The 17,948-nt window shown below is 43.1% G+C and overlaps 1 protein-coding gene across 1 annotated transcript in view; it reads left to right on the top strand.

The window, feature by feature from the left end:
* TSPEAR (thrombospondin type laminin G domain and EAR repeats) overlaps positions 1-17,539 on the top strand; it is a 319,882-nt gene extending 302,343 nt beyond the window's left edge. The window contains exon 12 of the mRNA XM_037830557.1: positions 17,386-17,539. Coding sequence (XP_037686485.1) covers positions 17,386-17,539 — 154 coding nt within the window. The remainder of the gene's footprint in view (positions 1-17,385) is intronic.
* Positions 17,540-17,948: the final 409 nt, after the last annotated feature.

The following is a 17,948-nucleotide window of genomic DNA, read 5'->3' on the forward strand; positions in this document are numbered from 1 at the left end:
GGGTTATTTGGTTACACAGTTACCAGTCTTAAGGCCATTAAGTGTCCAACATAAGGCATCAACAATCGGGTCCCTTCACTGGAGGATGGCCAATGGCATCTGGAAAACCTCTGTTAGCTGGGAAGGCATGTGGCTGGCGTCTGCTCCAGAGTTCTGGTTTCAAAATGGCTTTCTCCCAGGACATTCCTCTCTAGGCTGCAGCTCCTCAAAAATGTCACTCTTAGTTGCTCTTGGGGTGTTTGTCCTCTCTTAGCTTCTCTAGAGCAAAAGTCTGCTTTCAAAGGCCATTTCCTCAGTTCCAGTGCTTTCTTCAAAGTGTCCCTCTGGGCTGTAGCTCCTCTTCAGAATGTCACTCTCAGCTGCACTGAGTTCCTTCTATTTGTCAGCTCATTTATATGGCTCCAGTAATTTAATTCAGACCCATCCAATGGGTGGGCCGACACCTCCATGGAAATTATCCAATCAGAGTCTTCACCTACAGTTGGGTGGGGCACATCTCCATGGAAACACTCAAAGAATTACAATCTAATTAACACTGATAGGTCTGCCCACACAAGATTACGTCTAAGATAATGGCCTTTGAGGGTCATAATACATTCAAACTGGCACAGTAAGTACAATGAATGGGATTGTTTTTCGTTTCCACATCCAGCCACTCCTCATGGCCATCATTTTTTTTTTTTTTGCGTCTAGCCACCTAAACAGATTATCTTATCGATTCTAATAGGTTTTTTCTTGAGAAGAGTTTCACGAGGTTTCTAGGAATATAATTACACCTGAGAATAAAGGCAACTTTGCCTCTTTATCACTTGTATTTTTGCTGCTTACTTAGTTTTCTCAACTTAGCTAGACAGTGCAGAGCAATCTTGAATACTAGCAGATCTGCAGGGCTCTGATCTCACGAGCACGATTTTCTTGTCCCACCATTTATCGGGAAGTTGCCTCGGCCGCGTGCGAGCAGCCTGAGCTGCCTGTCCACGGTTCCCTTCAGGTTCTGGTGGGGCCCATTGTGGCTCTTTCCCCTCACCCTTTTGTGTAGTGATTGATATCGAGACTCTCCTTGTGTTCCCCATGATGATGCGCAATAGTTAATATGGTTCTGGATTCTAACTGTTTATATTTAAGATTTTTGCAACTATAATAGGAAATGGAATTGTTCTGTGGGTTTCTTTTGGGGACTTATCTTTACTAGTTTTTTTATGAGGAATAAACATAAGCTCACTTAATAAACCTCCACTCCAGAGCTCACCAAAACTACACTTATGAATAAAGGGTTTATCTGTTTTCTTTGAAGAGTAGATTAAATTCACTTGTAAAACCATCTGGACCCGGTGCCTTTCCAAAAGCATATCTTTGACAAATTTTTCACTTATTCCTGTGGTTATTGCCTTATTTGGGTTTTCCATCTCTTCTTTTTTTAAAAATTTTTAAACTTTATTTATCAAATAATTTTTTAAAAATTTCAAACAAAGTAAAGGAATAAGAAAAATAAATATCCTAAAATAACTACATTGCTTCCAATATGCTCCTACTATACCCCAAGGAAATTAATGAACCATCTCTTCTTGAGAAAATTCTGCTAATCTATATTTTACTAGAAAAAGTATCAACTTTCTTTAGATTTTCAAATTTATTGCTAGACAGTTTTCAGTGGGACAAAGTAATTTTAAAATGTTTAAAATGCACATGGAAGCATAACTTTTCAAAGATGGCCAAGGAAATTTTGAAAAAGAAGAATAGCAAAGGAGGGCTCTGACAACATGTGACTCAAACATTTGATTTCTGTCAAAAACAAATATATGGTGGGATAGGATGGAGCCACTTAATGTGCTAAAGGTTGTATTTCAATTCGATGAGACAGGGATGCATTCTTTAACAAAATCTTTTTTTAAACGTGTTGATAAAATTTGCTATCGATCTGGAAGAAAACAAAGTTATACCCCCACTTCAAAGAATTTGCAAAAATAAATTTTACATGGATGTGATGGTTAGGTTCATGTGTCAACTTGGCCAAGTGATGGTGTTCAGGTGTCTGGTCAAGCAAGCACTGGCCTAAAAGTTACTGCAAGGACATTTGTGGCTGGTTAATGCACCAGAAGGCTGGTTTATTAAATCATCAATTTACTGCACCTGTGACTCAACGAAGGGTGTGTCTTCCACAGTGAGAGAATTCCATCAGCTGGATTTAATCCAATCAGTTGAAGGCTTTTAAGCGAGACAGATAGAGGACCCTCACTTCTTCTTCAGCTAGCCAGCAAAGCATTTCCTGAGGAGATCATCGAACACCTTCATCGGAGTTGCCAGTTCGCTGCCTGACCTATGGAATTTGGACTCGTGCATCCCCAACTCTGTTCTTGAGAAAGAGAGTCTTAAAATGGGCTTTTTTTTTTTAAATCTTCATTTTATTGAGATATATTCACATACCACGCAGTCATACAAAACAAATCGTACATTCGATTGTTCACAGTACCATTACATAGTTGTACATTCATCACCTAAATCAATCCCTGACACCTTCATTAGCACACACATAAAAATAACAAGGATAATAATTAAAGTGAAAAAGAGCAATTGAAGTGAAAAAGAACACTGGGTACCTTTGTCTGTTTGTTTGTTTCCTTCCCCTATTTTTCTACTCATCCATCCATAAACTAGACAAAGTGGAGTGTGGTCCTTATGGCTTTCCCAATCCCAATGTCACCCCTCATAAGCTACATTTTTATACAATTGTCTTCAAGATTCATGGGTTCTGGGTTGTAGTTTGATAGTTTCAGGTATCCACCACCAGCTACCCCAATTCTTTAGAACCTAAAGAGGGTTGTCTAAATTGTGCGTAAGAGTGCCCACCAGAGTAACCCCTCGGCTCCTTTTGGAATCTCTCTGCCACTGAAGCTTATTTCATTTCCTTTCACATCTCCCTTTTGGTCAAGAAGATGTTCTCCGTCCCACGATGCCAGGTCTACATTCCTCCCCGGGAGTCATATTCCACGTTGCCAGGGAAATTCACTCCCCTGGTTGTCTGATCCCATGTAGGGGGGATGGCAGTGATTTCACCTGCCAAGTTGGCTTAGCTAGAGAGAGAGAGCCACATCTGAGCAGCAAAGAGGCATTTGGGAGAAGGCTCTTAGGCACAACCATAGGGAGTCCTAGCCTCTCCTTTGCAGCAACAGTCTTCCCAAGGGTAAATCCTGTGGTAGAGGGCTCAGCCCATCAAACCACCAGTCCCATATGTCTGTGGACATGTTAGCAACCATCAAGGTGGGGTAGGCCAATACCCCTGCATTCTCCACAGGCTCCTCAAGGGGGCTCTACATATTTTTTTCCTTGTTTTTTTTTAACTTTTTTTTTTTTAAATCAACTGTATGAAAAATTAAAAAATTAAAAAATAATAATTAAAAAGAAACATACAATAAAAGAACATTTCAAAGAGACCATAACAAGGGAGTAAGAAAAAGACAACTAACCTAAGATAACTGCTTTACTTCCAACATGTTCTTACTCTATCCCAAGAAAGTAACCTAATATAGCAACATTTCTGTGAACTTGTTCCTACTATACCCATCAGAAATTAACAGACCATAGTCATTCCTGGGCATTCCCGGAACGTTAAATAGCTTATCTGTTCTTCTTGGATTATTGTTCCCCCTTCCTTAATTGCTCTCTACTGCTAGTTCCCCTACATTCTACATTATAAACCATTTGTTTTACATTTTTCAAAGTTCACATTAGTGGTAGCATATAATATTTCTCTTTTTGTTCCTGGCTTATTTCACTCAGCATTATGTCTTCAAGGTTCATCTATGTTGTCATATGTTTCATGACATCGTTCCTTCTTACTGCCGTGTAGTATTCCATAGTGTGTATATACCACATTTTATTTATCCACTCATCCGTTGAAGGACATTTGGGTTGTTTCCATCTCTTGGCAATTGTGCATAATGCTGCTATGAACATTGGCGTGCAGATACCTGTTTGTGTCAGTGCTTTCTGATCTTCCGGGTATATACCGAGAAGTGCAATCACTGGATCGAAGGGTATCTCTATATCTAGTTTTCTAAGGAACTGCCAGACTGACTTCCAGAGTGGCTGAACCATTACACAGTCCCACCAACAATGAATAAGAGTTCCAATTTCTCCACATCCCCTCCAGCATTTGTAGTTTCCTGTTTGTTTAATGGCAGCCATTCTAATCGGTGTGATATGGTATCTCATTGTGGTCTTAATTTGCATCTCTCTAATAGCTAGTGAAGCTGAACATTTTTTCATGTGTTTCTTGGCCATTTGTATTTCCTCTTCAGAGAACTGTCTTTTCATATCTTTTGCCCATTTTATAACTGGGCTGTCTGTACTATTGTCATTGAGTTGTAGGATTTCCTTATATATGCAAAATATCAGTCTTTTGTCAGATACATGGTTTCCAAAAATTTTTTCCCATTGAGTTGGCTGCTTCTTTACCTTTTTGAGAAATTCCTTTGAGGTACAGAAACTTCTAAGCTTGAGGAGTTCCCATTTATCTATTTTTTTTTTCTTTTGTTGCTTGTGCTTTGGGTGTAAAGTCTAGGAAGTGTCCACCTAATACAAGGTCTTGAAGATGTTTTCCTACATTATCTTCTAGGAGTTTTATGGTACTTTCTTTTATATTGAGATCTTTGGTCCATTTTGAGTTAATTTTTGTGTAGGGTGTGAGGTAGGGGTCCTCTTTCATTCTTTTGGATATGGATATCCAACTCTCCCAGCCCCATTTGTTGAAAAGACCATTATGACCCAGTTCAATGACTTTGGGGGCCTTATCAAAGATCAGTCGGCCATAGATCTGGGGGTCTATCTCCGAATTCTCAGTTCGATTCCATTGATCTATATGTCTATCTTTGTGCCAGTACCATGCTGTTTTGACAAGTGTGGCTTTATAACAAGCTTCAAAATCAGGGAGTGTAAGTCCTCCCACTTTGTTTTTCTTTTTTAGAGTGTCTTTAGCAATACGAGGCATCTTCCCTTTCCAAATAAATTTGATAACTAGCTTTTCCAAGTCTGCAAAGTAGGTTGTTGGGATTTTGATTGGGATTGCATTGAATCTGTAGATGAGTTTGGGTAGAATTGACATCTTAATGACATTTAGCCTTCCTATCCATGAACATAGAATATTTTTCCATCTTTTAAGATCCCCTTCTATTTCTTTTAGTAGAGTTATGTAGTTTTCTTTGTATAGGTCATTTACATCTTTGGTTAAGTTTATTCCTAGGTACTTGATTTTTTTACTTGTATTGAAAATGGAATCTTTTTCTTGAGTGTCTCTTCAGTTTGTTCATTTCTAGCATATAGAAACATTACTAACTTATGCGCATTAATCTTGTATCCCGCTACTTTGCTAAATTTGTTTATTAGCTCTAGTAGCTGTGTCATCGATTTCTCAGGGTTTTCCAGATATAAGATCATATCATCTGCAAACAATGACAGTTTTACTTCTTCTTTTCCAATTTGGATGCCTTTTATTTCTTTGTCTTGCCGGATTGCCCTGGCTAGCACTTCCAGCACAATGTTGAATAACAGTGGTGATAACGGGCATCCTTGTCTTGTTCCTGATCTTAGAGGGAAGGCTTTCAGTCTCTCACCATTGATTACTATGCTGGCTGTGGGTTTTTCATATATGCTCTTTATCATGTTGAGGAAGTTTCCTTCAATTCCTACCTTTTGAAGTGTTTTTATCAAAAACGGATGTTGGATTTTGTCAAATGCTTTTTCAGCATCTATTGAGATGATCATTTAATTTTTCCCTTTCGAATTGTTAATGTGTTGTAATATATTGATTGGTTTCCTTATGTTGAACCATCCTTGCATGCCTGGAATGAACCCCACTTGGTCATGGTGTATGATTTTTTTAATGTGTCTTTGGATTCGATTTGCAAGTATTTTGTTGAGGATTTTTGCATCTATATTCATTAGGGAGATTGGCCGGTAGTTTTCCTTTTTTGTAGCATCTTTGCCTGGTTTTGGTATTAGATTGATGTTAGCTTCATAAAATGAGTTAGGTAGTGTTCCATTTTCTTCAATGTTTTGAAAGAGTTTAAGTAAGATTGGTGTCAGTTCTTTCTGGAAAGTTTGGTAGAATTCCCCTGTGAAGCCATCTGGCCCTGGGCATTTACTTGTGGGAAGATTTTTGATGACTGATTGGATCTCTTTGCTTGTGATGGGTTTGTTGAGGTCTTCTATTTCTTCTCTGGTCAGTCTAGGATGTTCATATGTTTCCAGGAAATTGTCCATTTCCTCTACATTATCCAGTGTGTTGCCATACAGTTGTTCATAGTAAACTCTTATAATTTTTTAAATTTCTTTGGGATCTGCAGTTATGTCACCTTTTTCATTCATTATTTTATTCATATGGGTCTTCTCTCTTTTTGATTTTGTCAGTCTAGCTAGGGGCTTGTCAATCTTGTTGAACTTCTCAAAGAACCAACTTTTCGTGATATTTATCCTCTCTATTGTTTTTTTGTTCTCTATGTCATTTATTTCTGCTTTAATCCTTGTTATTTCTTTTCTTCGACTTGGTTTAGGATTGGTTTGCTGTTCATTTTCTAGCTCTTCAGTTGATCCATTAGTTCTTTGATTTTGGCTCTTTCTTCCTTTTTAATACATGTGTTTAGTGCTATAAATTTCCCCCTCAGTACTGCTTTTGCTGCATCCCATAGGTTTTGGTATGTTGTGTTCTCATTTTCATTCGTCTCTATATATTTAGCAATTTCTCTTGCTATTTCTTCTTTAACCCACTGATTGTTTAGGAGTGTGTTGTTTAACCTCCAGGTATTTGTGAATTTTCTAAGTCTCTGATGGTTATTGATTTCTAATTGTATTCCATTGTGGTCAGAGAATGTGCTTTGAATAATTTCAATCTTTTTAAATTTATTGAGGCTTGTTTTATGTCCCAGCATATAATCTATTCTGGAGAAAGTTCCGTGAACACTAGAGAAGTATGTGTATCCTGGTGATTTGGGATGTAATGTTCTATATAGGTCTGTTAAATCTAATTCATTTATCAGATTGTTTAGGTTTTCAATTTCCTTATTGGTCTTCTGTCTGGTTGATCTATCTATAGGAGAGAGTGATGTGTTGAAGTCTCCCACAATTATTGTGGGAACATCAATTGCTTCCTTTAGTTTTGCCAGTGTTTCTCTCATGTATTTTGTGGCACCTTGGTTGGGTGCATAGACATTTATGATTGTTATTTCTTCTTGTTGAATTGCCCCTTTTATTAGTATGTAGTGGCCTTCTTTGTCTCTCAAAATGTCCCTGCATTTAAATTCTATTTTATCTGAGATTAATATTGCTACACCTGCTTTCTTTTGGCTGTCACTAGCATGAAATATTTTTTTCCATCCTTTTACTTTCAATTTCTTTGTGTCCCTGTGTCTAAGATGAGTCTCTTGTATGCAACATATTGATGGTTCATTTTTTTTTTAATCCATTCTGAAACTCTATATCTTTTAATTGGGGAGTTTAATCCATTTACATTCAACGTTATAACTGTGAAGGCATTTCTTTAATCAGCCATCTTATCCTTTGGTTTATGTTTGTCATATATATTTTTCCCCTCTCTCTATTAATATCCTTTAATGTACCCATACCGAATCTCTTTAGTACTGAACCATTCTCCAAGTCTCTCTCTCCTTTCTTTGTTTCTCTGTCTGTAGGGCTCCCTTTAGTATCTCCAGTATGGCAGGTCTCTTGTTAGCAAATTCTCTCAGCATTTGTTTGCCTGTGAAAAATTTAAGCTCTCCCTCAAATTTGAAGGAGAGCTTTGCTGGATAAAGTATTCTTGGTTGGAAATTTTTCTTACTCGGAATTTTAAATATATCATGCCAGTGCCTTCTTGCCTCCATGGTGGCTGCTGAGTAGTCGCTACTTAGTCTTACGCTGTTTCCTTTGTATGTGGTGAATTGCTTTTCTCTTGCTGCTTTCAGAACTTGCTCCTTCTCTTCCATGTTTGACAGTGTGATCAGAATACGTCTCGGAGTGGGTTTATTTGGATTTATTCTATTTGGAGTTCGCTGGGCATTTATGATTTGTGTATTTATGGTGTTTAGAAGATTTGGGAATTTTCCCCCAACAATTTCTTTGAATACTCTTCCTAGACCTTTACCCTTTTCTTCCCCTTCTGGAACACCAATGAGTCTTATATTCGGACGTTTTATATTATCTATCATATCCCTGAGGTCCATTTCAATTTTTTTGATTTTTTCCCCATTCTTTCTTTTGTGCTTTCATTTTCCATTCTGTCATCTTCCAGGTCACTGATTCATTGTTCAACTTCCTCTAGTCTTGTACTCTGAGTATCCAGAATCTTTTTAATTTGGTCAACAGTTTCTTTAATTTCCATAAGATCATCTAATTTTTATTTAGTCTTGCAATGTCTTCTTTATGCTTTTCTAGGGTCTTCTTGATATCCTTTGTATCCCATACTATGGTCTCATTGTTCATCTTTAGTTCTTTGTGTAGTTGCTCTAGGTACTGTGTCTCTTCTGATCTTTTGATTTGGGTGCTTGGGCTTGGGTTATCCATATTGTCTGGTTTTTTCATATGCTGTATAATTTTCTGTTGTTTTTGGCCTCTTGGCATTTGCTTAACTTGATAGGGTTCTTTTAGGATTTGTAGACCAATGGAAATCCTTGTCTCTAATTTGTCCAATCTACAGCTTCGTGGAGTACACTTTCTCTAAACTAACCAGCAGGTGGCATCCACGAGCCACCTGTTTCCCTCAAGCCTGTTCTCCCCTGCTTTGCCTTTGTGGTGAGTGGGGGAGTGAGTCTTGTGGGGTCCAATTGGTGTACCAAGCTTGCATGTGTAGTTGGTGTTGCCCGCCCTGTATATGGGCATGTGTCTGGGCGGTCAGGGAGGGGGGGGGTGGCTCTAACAATCAAATTTCCCTGGTGTTCCTGGAGTTTTAAAGCTGCTACAATAGTCTAATCCTCCAGTTCAGTCCTGCCACAGTTTGTCTGTGCCACTGACCCACAAGTCCTTGGTATTGGCGTTTGGCTCCAGAGACTTGCGAGTGGGTCCCTCTTCCAGGCCGTGAACCTCCAGGTCCTCTGTTGAGGGATGACTGTGCTATGTCACAAGTGAGTGCCATCCCCCCTGGGCGGTTCTGGGCTGCTGGGTTGTGTAGGGAGGCTCCCAGTCTGCTGAAATGATGGCTGAATGGGGCTTTGTTAATGCACACTGCTCCACCTTCCCAACTTTGGGACAACTAGCTGAGGGTGCAGAGAAGGCTAATGTCCACACCCAGTTTTGTGGTATGTGCGTGTTATTTGAAGCACTTGCATCATACTGGGTTGTCTGGGGCAGCTCTGGGCTATGGGGCCGGCGATGGTCAGGAGTGTTTCCTGTCCACCAGGATGATGGCTGTGAGCGGACACCCCCCTTTCCTTGGGAAGTTGTGGTGTTTAGCGAATTTTCTCAGCCACTGGATTATTGCCTTTTGTCTCAGAGCTCTCTTAGTTCTGCTCTTGTCTTGACCTGTCCAAATTGCAAGTCTTTGAGGCTTTCTGTATTGGGCTTCTTAGAGTAATTGTTTTAGAAAAAGAAAAAAAGATTAAAAAAAAAAAAAAAAGGCCCTCCTCGCAGATCTAATGGGTTATTGAAATGCTAAGAGAGAAAGCAATTAGGGCCATTAAGGAAAGGTCCACAGGGCAGAGAGATCAGTTTTTCTTTGGGATTTGCGTATGAGCCTCAGAGCCTGAGCTCTGCCCTTCCCCTTTCTATGTTCACCAGAACTCCAAAAAGCCTCTGCTTTTATTTTGGAGTTTGTCTTGCTGTTTTTTGCTATGCCTGTCTCCTCTCTGCTGGGCTGGCTGCTCTCAGATTCTCTGGTGTCTGGTCTCAGTCTATCTATGGTTGGAGTTTGGATCAGTAGAATGAGATTCCGATAAGGGCTGCCACTGCAGTTCTCCCTTCTCCTTCCCGGAGCTGACAGCCCCTCCTCCCACTGGACTGAGCCTGGCAGGGAGGGGTGCGGGTACCCTGGCCGCAAAAACTTACAGATTTCGCTGATCTCAGCAGTTCCACGTTTTCATGAGTGTTGTATGAAGTGTGCCCAAAGTCAGATTGCTCTGTGGTGTCCAGTCCACGCAGTTCCTGGCTTTCTACCTACTTTCCTGGAGGAGTAACTTCTCTGAGGAAAAGGCCAATAGCATCCGCAACACCTTTTTCAGCTGGCAAGGCACGTGGCTGGCGTCTTTGCTTCCGGGTTGCGCGCTGCTTTCAGCTTCTGATTCCAGTGGCTTTCTCTTTAAGCATCTGTGAGTTCTCACTTAGCTTTTCTGAGGCAAACTCATCCCTTAGCTTAGCATCTCCAAACGTCTGGGTCTATGTCAGCTCTGGGCATTTTCTAGGCGTCTCTCCTAAAATGGGCTTTTATAAATGGTTTTCTACTCTGATTAGATTCAAAGGTACTAATGACTCCATTTCCGGTAATCAAGATAGCACTGACAGTCCATGGCATGATTTGGCAATGGAGATACACAAAATATCACTGTTTGATTCTCCTAATCATACTCTTGTATGAAGCAAGGCTCTGGGTGACAAGGTTTTTGACACCTTAAAAGAGTTTTCTGGAGTTAACAGGTATAATGATGTTGCCTGGTTGCTCTTAGAAATGCTGGATAAAGTTAGAGAAAGGGATGAGCTAAAGGCTTCAAATTTGAAACTCAAGTGCCCTATGATAGATATAAAGGTATCTATGTGTGCCCTGAAAGAATGCCCTGTGGCTGCAGACTTGAGAATTCTGAAAGCCAGACCCAGAGTCTCATTGTCCGAGTAGCAGATCTACAATGTAAACTAAAATCTCAACCTCGCAGGGTGTCTGCTATTAAAGTAAAGGCATTGATTGGAAAAGAATGGGATCCTGAAACTTGGGATGGGGACATATGGATTGATAATAATGGCAGTGAGGACATTGGAGCCCTGGATTCTGCTGAGTCTTTGTTAGATATATCTGTAGAGGGCTGTCCTGAGGAAACAGCCTCCCAACCTCCAGTCTGCCCTGAGGAGCCTGCCATCCAACCTCCACCTAAAGAGATTAACCCTGCTGAGAAAGCAGCCCTCACTCCTCTCTCTGGAGAGATTAATCCTGTTTCAGGAGATGAAACTGCAACAGAATGTCCTGAGGTAAATGGCTTGAAAGATACTTCTAATTCTTTTCATGACTCACCCCCACCACCAGCCTTTGCTTCTAGACCTATAACTAGACTAAAGTCCCAACAAGCCCCAAAGGGTGAGGTACAAAGCGTGACCCATGAGGAAGTACGCTATACTCCAAAAGAACTGTATGAGTTTTCCAACTTATACAGACAGAAATCAGGGGAATACATGTGGGAATGGATATTAAGGGTGTGGGATAACGGTGGAAGGAATATTACGTTGGATCAGGCTGAATTTACTGATATGGGCCCACTAAGCAGAGATTCTGTATTCAATGTTGTAGCTTGAGGGGTTAGAAAGAGTGTTAACAGTTTGTTTGAGTGATTGGCTGAAACATGGAACAAAAGGTGGCCAGCATTACCAGAGGCTGAAATGCTGGAACTGCCCTGGTATGATGTAGAGGAGGGGATTCAAAGGTTGGAGAGATTGGAATGTTAGAGTGGCTTTATCATGGAAGACCTGCTCACATAACCCTGGAATGTCCAGAGGACACACCTTTTACCAGGAGCATGAGGAATAAATTTGTGAGACTAGCTGCATCATCCCTGAAGAGCTCTGTAGTTGCCCTTCTCTGTAGGTGAGATATTACTCTAGGAACTGCTGTCACTGAGCTGGAACCCTTAAACACAATGGGGATAATTGAATCTTAAGTTGGCAGAAGCCATGTGGCAGCAGTTAATCACCAGAAATGGTGAGTGTGGCTACCATAACAGAGGACAGGCTCAAAACAGCAGTCAAAATAATCTGACTTGCAGAGACTTGTGGTGTTGGCTAGTAGATCGTAGAGTACCTAGCAGTAAAATACATGGGCATTCTACTAAATTCTTGTTTGAGCTGTATAAACAGAAGAATTCTAGATCAAGTGAACAAAAGTCTACCTTGAATTACAAAAACAGAGTCATGGCACCTTAATCAACTCCCAAACTTGAGATAGTTTACAGATCCAGAGCCCCTTGAATGAGGGGTACCCTTGGGGAAGGACCCTGTTACACTGCCAAAAATTTATACTGTTAATCTTCCTCCCAGACTTCCCCCAGGGGGACCTACAGCCTTTTATCAGGCTAACTGTGCATTGGGGAAAAGGGTATTTCAGATATTTGGGGGATTATTAGATACTGGTTCAGAAGTGATATTAATTCCAGGAGACCCAAAATGTCACTCTGGTCCACCAGTCAGAGTTGGGGCTTATGGAGGTCAGGTGATTGATGGAGTTTTAACTCAGGTCCATCTCACAGTGGGTCTAGTGGGTCCCAGGACCCATTCTGTGGTTATTTCTCAGGTTCTGAAATGCATAATTGGAATAGACATATTCAGCAACTGGCAGAATCCTCACATTGGTTCCCTGACTCATGGAGTGAGGGCTATTATGGTGGGAAAGGCCAAGTGGAAGCCACAAGAACTGCCCCTGCCTAGCAAAATAGTGAACCAGAAGCAATACCAGATTCCTGGAGGGGTTGCAGAGATTAATGCCATTCTTAAGGACTTGAAGGATGCATGGGTGATGATTCCTACCACATTGCCATTCAACTCTCCTATTTGTCCTGTGCAGAAAACAGATGGGTCTTGGAGGATGATAGTGGATTATCATAAGTTTAACCATGTGGTGACTCCAATTGCAGCTGCTATTCCAGATGTGGTATCACTGCTTGAGAAAATCAACACATCCCCTGGTGCCTGGTATGCAGCAAAAGCTTTTTTCTCAATAGCTATTAGTAAGGACCACCAGAAACAGTTTGCATTCAGCTGGCAAGGCCAGCAGTTTACTTTCATTGTCCTACCTCAGGGGTATATCAACTCTCCAGCCCTATGCATTAACATTGTCCACAGGGATCTTGATCATTTCTCCCTCCCACAAGGCATCACTTGATCCATTATATTGATGATATCATGTCAATTGGACCTGGTGAACAAGAAGTAGCAACTACTCTAGATTTGTTGGTGAGGTATTTGCATGTCCGAGGATGGGAGATAAATCCAACAAAAATACAGGGGCCTTCAACCTCAGTAAAGTTTCCAGGTATCCAGTGGTGTGGAGCATGTCAAGATATCCCTTCTAAGATGAAGGGTAAGCTGTTGCATCTGGAGCCTCCTACGACCAAAAAAGAGGCACAATACCTAGTTGGTCTTTTTGGATTTGGGAGACAATGTATTCCTCATTTGGGTTTGCTGCTCCAGTCCATTTACCAAGTCACCAGAAAAGCTTCTAGTTTTCAGTAGGGACCAGAACAAGATGAGGCTCTGCAACAGGTCCAGGCTGCTGTGCAAGCTGCTCTGCCGCTTGGGCCATATGATGCAACTGATCCAATGGTGCTGGAAGTGTCAGTGGCAAATAGAGATGTTGTTTGGAGCCTTTGGCAGGCTCCTATAGGAGAATCACAACGCAGGCCCTTAGGATTTTGGAGTAAAGCTTTACCCTCCTCTGCAGATAACTACTCTCCATTTGAGAAACAGCTTTGGGGCTGCTATTGGGCCTTAGTAGAGACAGAACGCTCAGCCATGGGCCACCAAGTTACCATGAGACCTGAGTTACCTATCATGAGCTGGGTGTTGTCCAACCCACCAAGCCATAAAGCTGGGCATGCACAGCAGCACACTATGATAAAATGGAAATGGTATATACCAGATAGAGGCCGAGCAGGTCCTGAAGGCACAAATAAGTTACACGAGGAAGTGACCCAAATACCCATGGTCCCCACTCCTTCCACCTTACCTTCTCTTTCCCAGCCCACAGCTATGGCCTCGTGGGAAGTTCCTTACAATCAGTTGACTGAGAAAGAGAAAATTCGGCCCTTGTTTACAGATGGTTCTGCATGATATGCAGGCACCACCTGAAAGTGGACAGCTGCAGCACTGAAGCCCCTTTCTGGGATGTCCCTGAAGGACAGTGGTGAGGCAAAATCCTCCCAGTGGGCAGAACTTCGAGGAGTGCACCTGATTGTTCACTTTGCTTGGAAGGAGAACTGGCCAGAGATGCGTTTGTATACTGATTCATGGGCTGCTGCTAATGGTTTGGCTGGATGGACAGGGACTTGGAAGAAACATGATTGGGAAATTGATGACAAAGAAGTCCAGGAAAGAGGTATGTGGATAGACCTTTCTGAGTGGGCAAAAAACATGAAGATATTTGTGTCCCATGTGAGTGCTCACCAGAGAGTGACTTCAGCAGAGGAAGATTTTCATAATCAAGTGGATAAGATGACCCATTTGGTGGATACCATCAGCCTCTTTCCACAGCCACTCCTGTCATTGCCCAATGGGCTCATGAACAAAGTGGTCATGGTGGTAGGGATGGAGGTTATGCATGAGCTCAGCAACATGGACTTCCACTCACCAAAGCCGACCTGGCCACAGCCACTGCTGAGTGCCCAATCTGCCAGCAGCAGAGACCCACACTCAGTCCCCGATATGGCACCATTCCCCGAGGTGATCAGCCTGCTACCTGGTGACAAGTGGATTGCATTAGATCACTTCTGTCATGGAAGGGGCAGTGATTTGTTCTCACTGGAATAGACATATACTCCAGACCTGGATTTACACACAATGCTTCTGCCAAATCTGCCATCTGTGGACTTATAGAATGCCTTATCCACACAGCATTACTTCTGACCAAGGAACCCACTTCACAGCAAATGAAGCGAGGGGATGGGTACATGCTCATGGAATTCTCTGGTCTTACCATGTTCCCCATCATCCAGAGGCAGCTGGGTTGATAGAAGTTAATGGCCTATTGAAGACTCAATTACGGCGCCAACTAGGTGGCAATACCTTGCAGGGCTGGGGCAGTGTTCTCCAGGAGGCTGTGCATGCTCTGAATCAGTGTCCACTCTATGGTGCTGTTTCTCCCATAGCCAAGATTCATGGGTCCAGGAATCAAGGGGTGGAAACCGGAGTGGCACCACTCACTATCACTCCTAGTGATCCACTAGGGAAATTTTTGCTTCCTGTCCCTGCAAGCTTAAGCTCTGCTGATCTACAAGTCTTGGTTCCAAAAGGAGGAGTGCTTCCACCAGGAAACACAACAATAATCCCATTGAACTGGAAGTTAAGGCTGCCACCTGGCCACTTTGGGCTCCTCATGCTTCTGAATCAACAGGCAAGGAAGGGGATTACTGTACTGGGGTGATTGATCCTGACTATCAAGGGGAAATAGCACAGCAACTACACAATGGAGGTAAAGAAGCATTTTCCTGGAATACAGGAGATCCCCTGGGGCGTCTCTTAGTACTACCATGCCCCGTGATTAAAGTCAATGGAAAACTGCAACAACCCAATCCAGGCAGGACTACCAATGGCCAAGAAACTTCAGGAATGAAGGTTTGGGTCACCCCACCAGGCAAAGAACCACGGCCAGCTGAAGTGCTTGCTGAGGGTAAAGGGAACACAGAATGGGTAGTGGAAGAAGGTAGTGATGAATATGAACTAAGACATGAGCAGTTACAGAAACAAGGACTAAGATGGTATGACTATTTCCTCCTTATTTCGTTATGAGTATGTTTGTATTTGTCTGTAGAAGAAATATTTGTTTTCTTCTCTATCTTTTCCCCTTATCAAATGACGTAAGTTGTATTGTTCATTTAAAAGTATTTAAGTTAAAAGAAATCAAATTTAAGAGTCAGTGTCACCCAAGGACTTGCACCCTACTCTGGAGAGATTTAGTGCATTTCCGGTTGTGCACAGGACAGCCGAGTATTGTTAGGTGAAATATATGTCTGTTATTATGCTCTACTTAGAGGTAACTTGTGTTACTGCCAAGTTGACAAGGGTGGACTGTGATGGTTAGGTTCGTGTATCAACTAGGCCAGGTGATGGTGTCCAGATGTCTGGTCAAGCAAGCGCTGGCCTCACCGTTACTACAAGGACATTTGTGGCTGGTTAACAAACCAGAAGGCTGGTTTATTAAATCATCAATTGACTGCACCTGTGATTGATTACATCAAGGAAGGGTGCCTTTTGCAATGAGAGAATTCCATCAGCTGGATTTAATCCAATCAGTTGAAGACTTTTAAGGAAGACAGATAGAGGACCTTCACTTCTTTGGATTGCCAACGAAGCATTTCCTGAGGAGTTCATCGAACACCTTCATCGGAGTTGCCAGTTTGCTGCCTGCCCTATGGAATTTGGACTTGTGCATACCCACAGTTGCAGGAGACATTTTTATAAAATCTTACATTTACAAATATCTCTTGTTGAGTCTGTTTCCCTAGAGAACCTTACCTAATACAATGGGTTAAAAAAATCTAAATTTAAAAAGTAAATGATAAAAATACTAGAAGAAAATGTAAGATGACTTTGTCTAACTTCTGTCATACCAAGGAGATGTGGGAGGCCTTCTCACACAGGGGTGGAAAGAAAGTTACTAGATTGGATGACCTAAATTTAAATGACTTATTTGGAAAATGATATCCTATTCAAAATCAAAAGGCAAACCTTTTACCAAACATATGGCAGGAAAATAATCCTCACAAATTAATAAAAGATATTTTTTAATTTGAAAAAAAGTGAGGAAAGGATAAGAACAGGAATTTTCGGAAGAAAACAAGAACCGTGTCAATTAACCATAAGACTTTGCTCACTCTAAGTGCCCACTCATTTGGGAAAGTTTCTGCAGGCCCTCAGGGCAGGGCTCCAGGGCAGGCCGGGTTTGTTTCCAGGGGGCCCGGTGTGGCCAGTCCTCTCTGTTTAGCATGGAGTCACCCCAGACTTTCTGGAAAGCTTTGGGGACTCCACCCTGGGAAAGGAAGCTGGTGATGTCACATGCGCCTGTGACGGGCAGCGCCGAGGCGCAGGCTGACTGTCCACTTGGGACCGTCCTGGGTGGGGGGCAGAGTCCTGCTGGGGTGACTGGAGAAGGGGGCGAGTCCTTTATGTGAACAAGGAGGGCCTGTCCCTGTGTGGTGCGGTTTATGTGCATGAGTGGGCAGAGGGAAGGGACAGGGCACCCGACGGTCCCTGCACCCACCACTGACGGGGAGGGCGGCCCCTCGGTCTGCAGTGAAAGCTGCCAGGAGCACCAGGTCTGCACCCCTTGTCCTGCTCGTTTCCGGAACGCATGGACCATGCTCTGGGCTGTGGCAGGATCCTGGGGGTGTTAGGGCCCACCAGAATCGTGAGGCCGGAGGGAGCAGGAACCCTGGGCCGGGCAGTCCCTTCCGGGGCGCGCCCTCTCCTTCCCCGGTGCTGACTGCGTCTCTCCCCCAGGTGGCAGGGCTACGAAGGCTTCGTGCCCGTGCACAGCCTCCCGACCGTCGGCTGCCGGGACTGGGAGGCCTTCCACACCGCCGCGGGCTCCTACCTCCTGTACTCCAGCGCCAAGGAGCCCCTGTCCAGGGTGCTGAGGCTGAGGACGGGCTGAGCCCGGCTGCCGGGACTGGATCGCGGGGTGGGAGGACCGGAAGGAGCCCCCAGCCGCACCCCCATGACTCCCTCCCAGAGCCCCCCAAGGGCTTGGGAACTCGGGCATAGGCCAGGGGGGCTCGCCGGCTGGCCTGGAGTGGACGGGCCCAGGGAGGAGCTCCAGCTCAGCCAGTCGGTTCCAGACAGGTCCCTGCACGGGCTGGTGCGGCCTTTGGAGCCACCGTCTCCACCATCGCTGCTACGGACAGAAGTGACCGACACAGCCCTTGTCCAGCTGGCCATCCGCTCCACGCTCCAGGCCACAGACCAAGCCCGTCTGTCGGCTTGGCTCAGCGGTGGTTGCGGCTGAAGGACCCAGCTGCGGCGGCAAATTCTGGCCAGTTTCACCTCCTACAGTTATTTCACTT

The sequence above is a fragment of the Choloepus didactylus genome, chromosome 1 (assembly GCF_015220235.1).
Source record: "Choloepus didactylus isolate mChoDid1 chromosome 1, mChoDid1.pri, whole genome shotgun sequence".
Taxonomy (NCBI): Eukaryota; Metazoa; Chordata; class Mammalia; order Pilosa; family Megalonychidae; genus Choloepus; species Choloepus didactylus.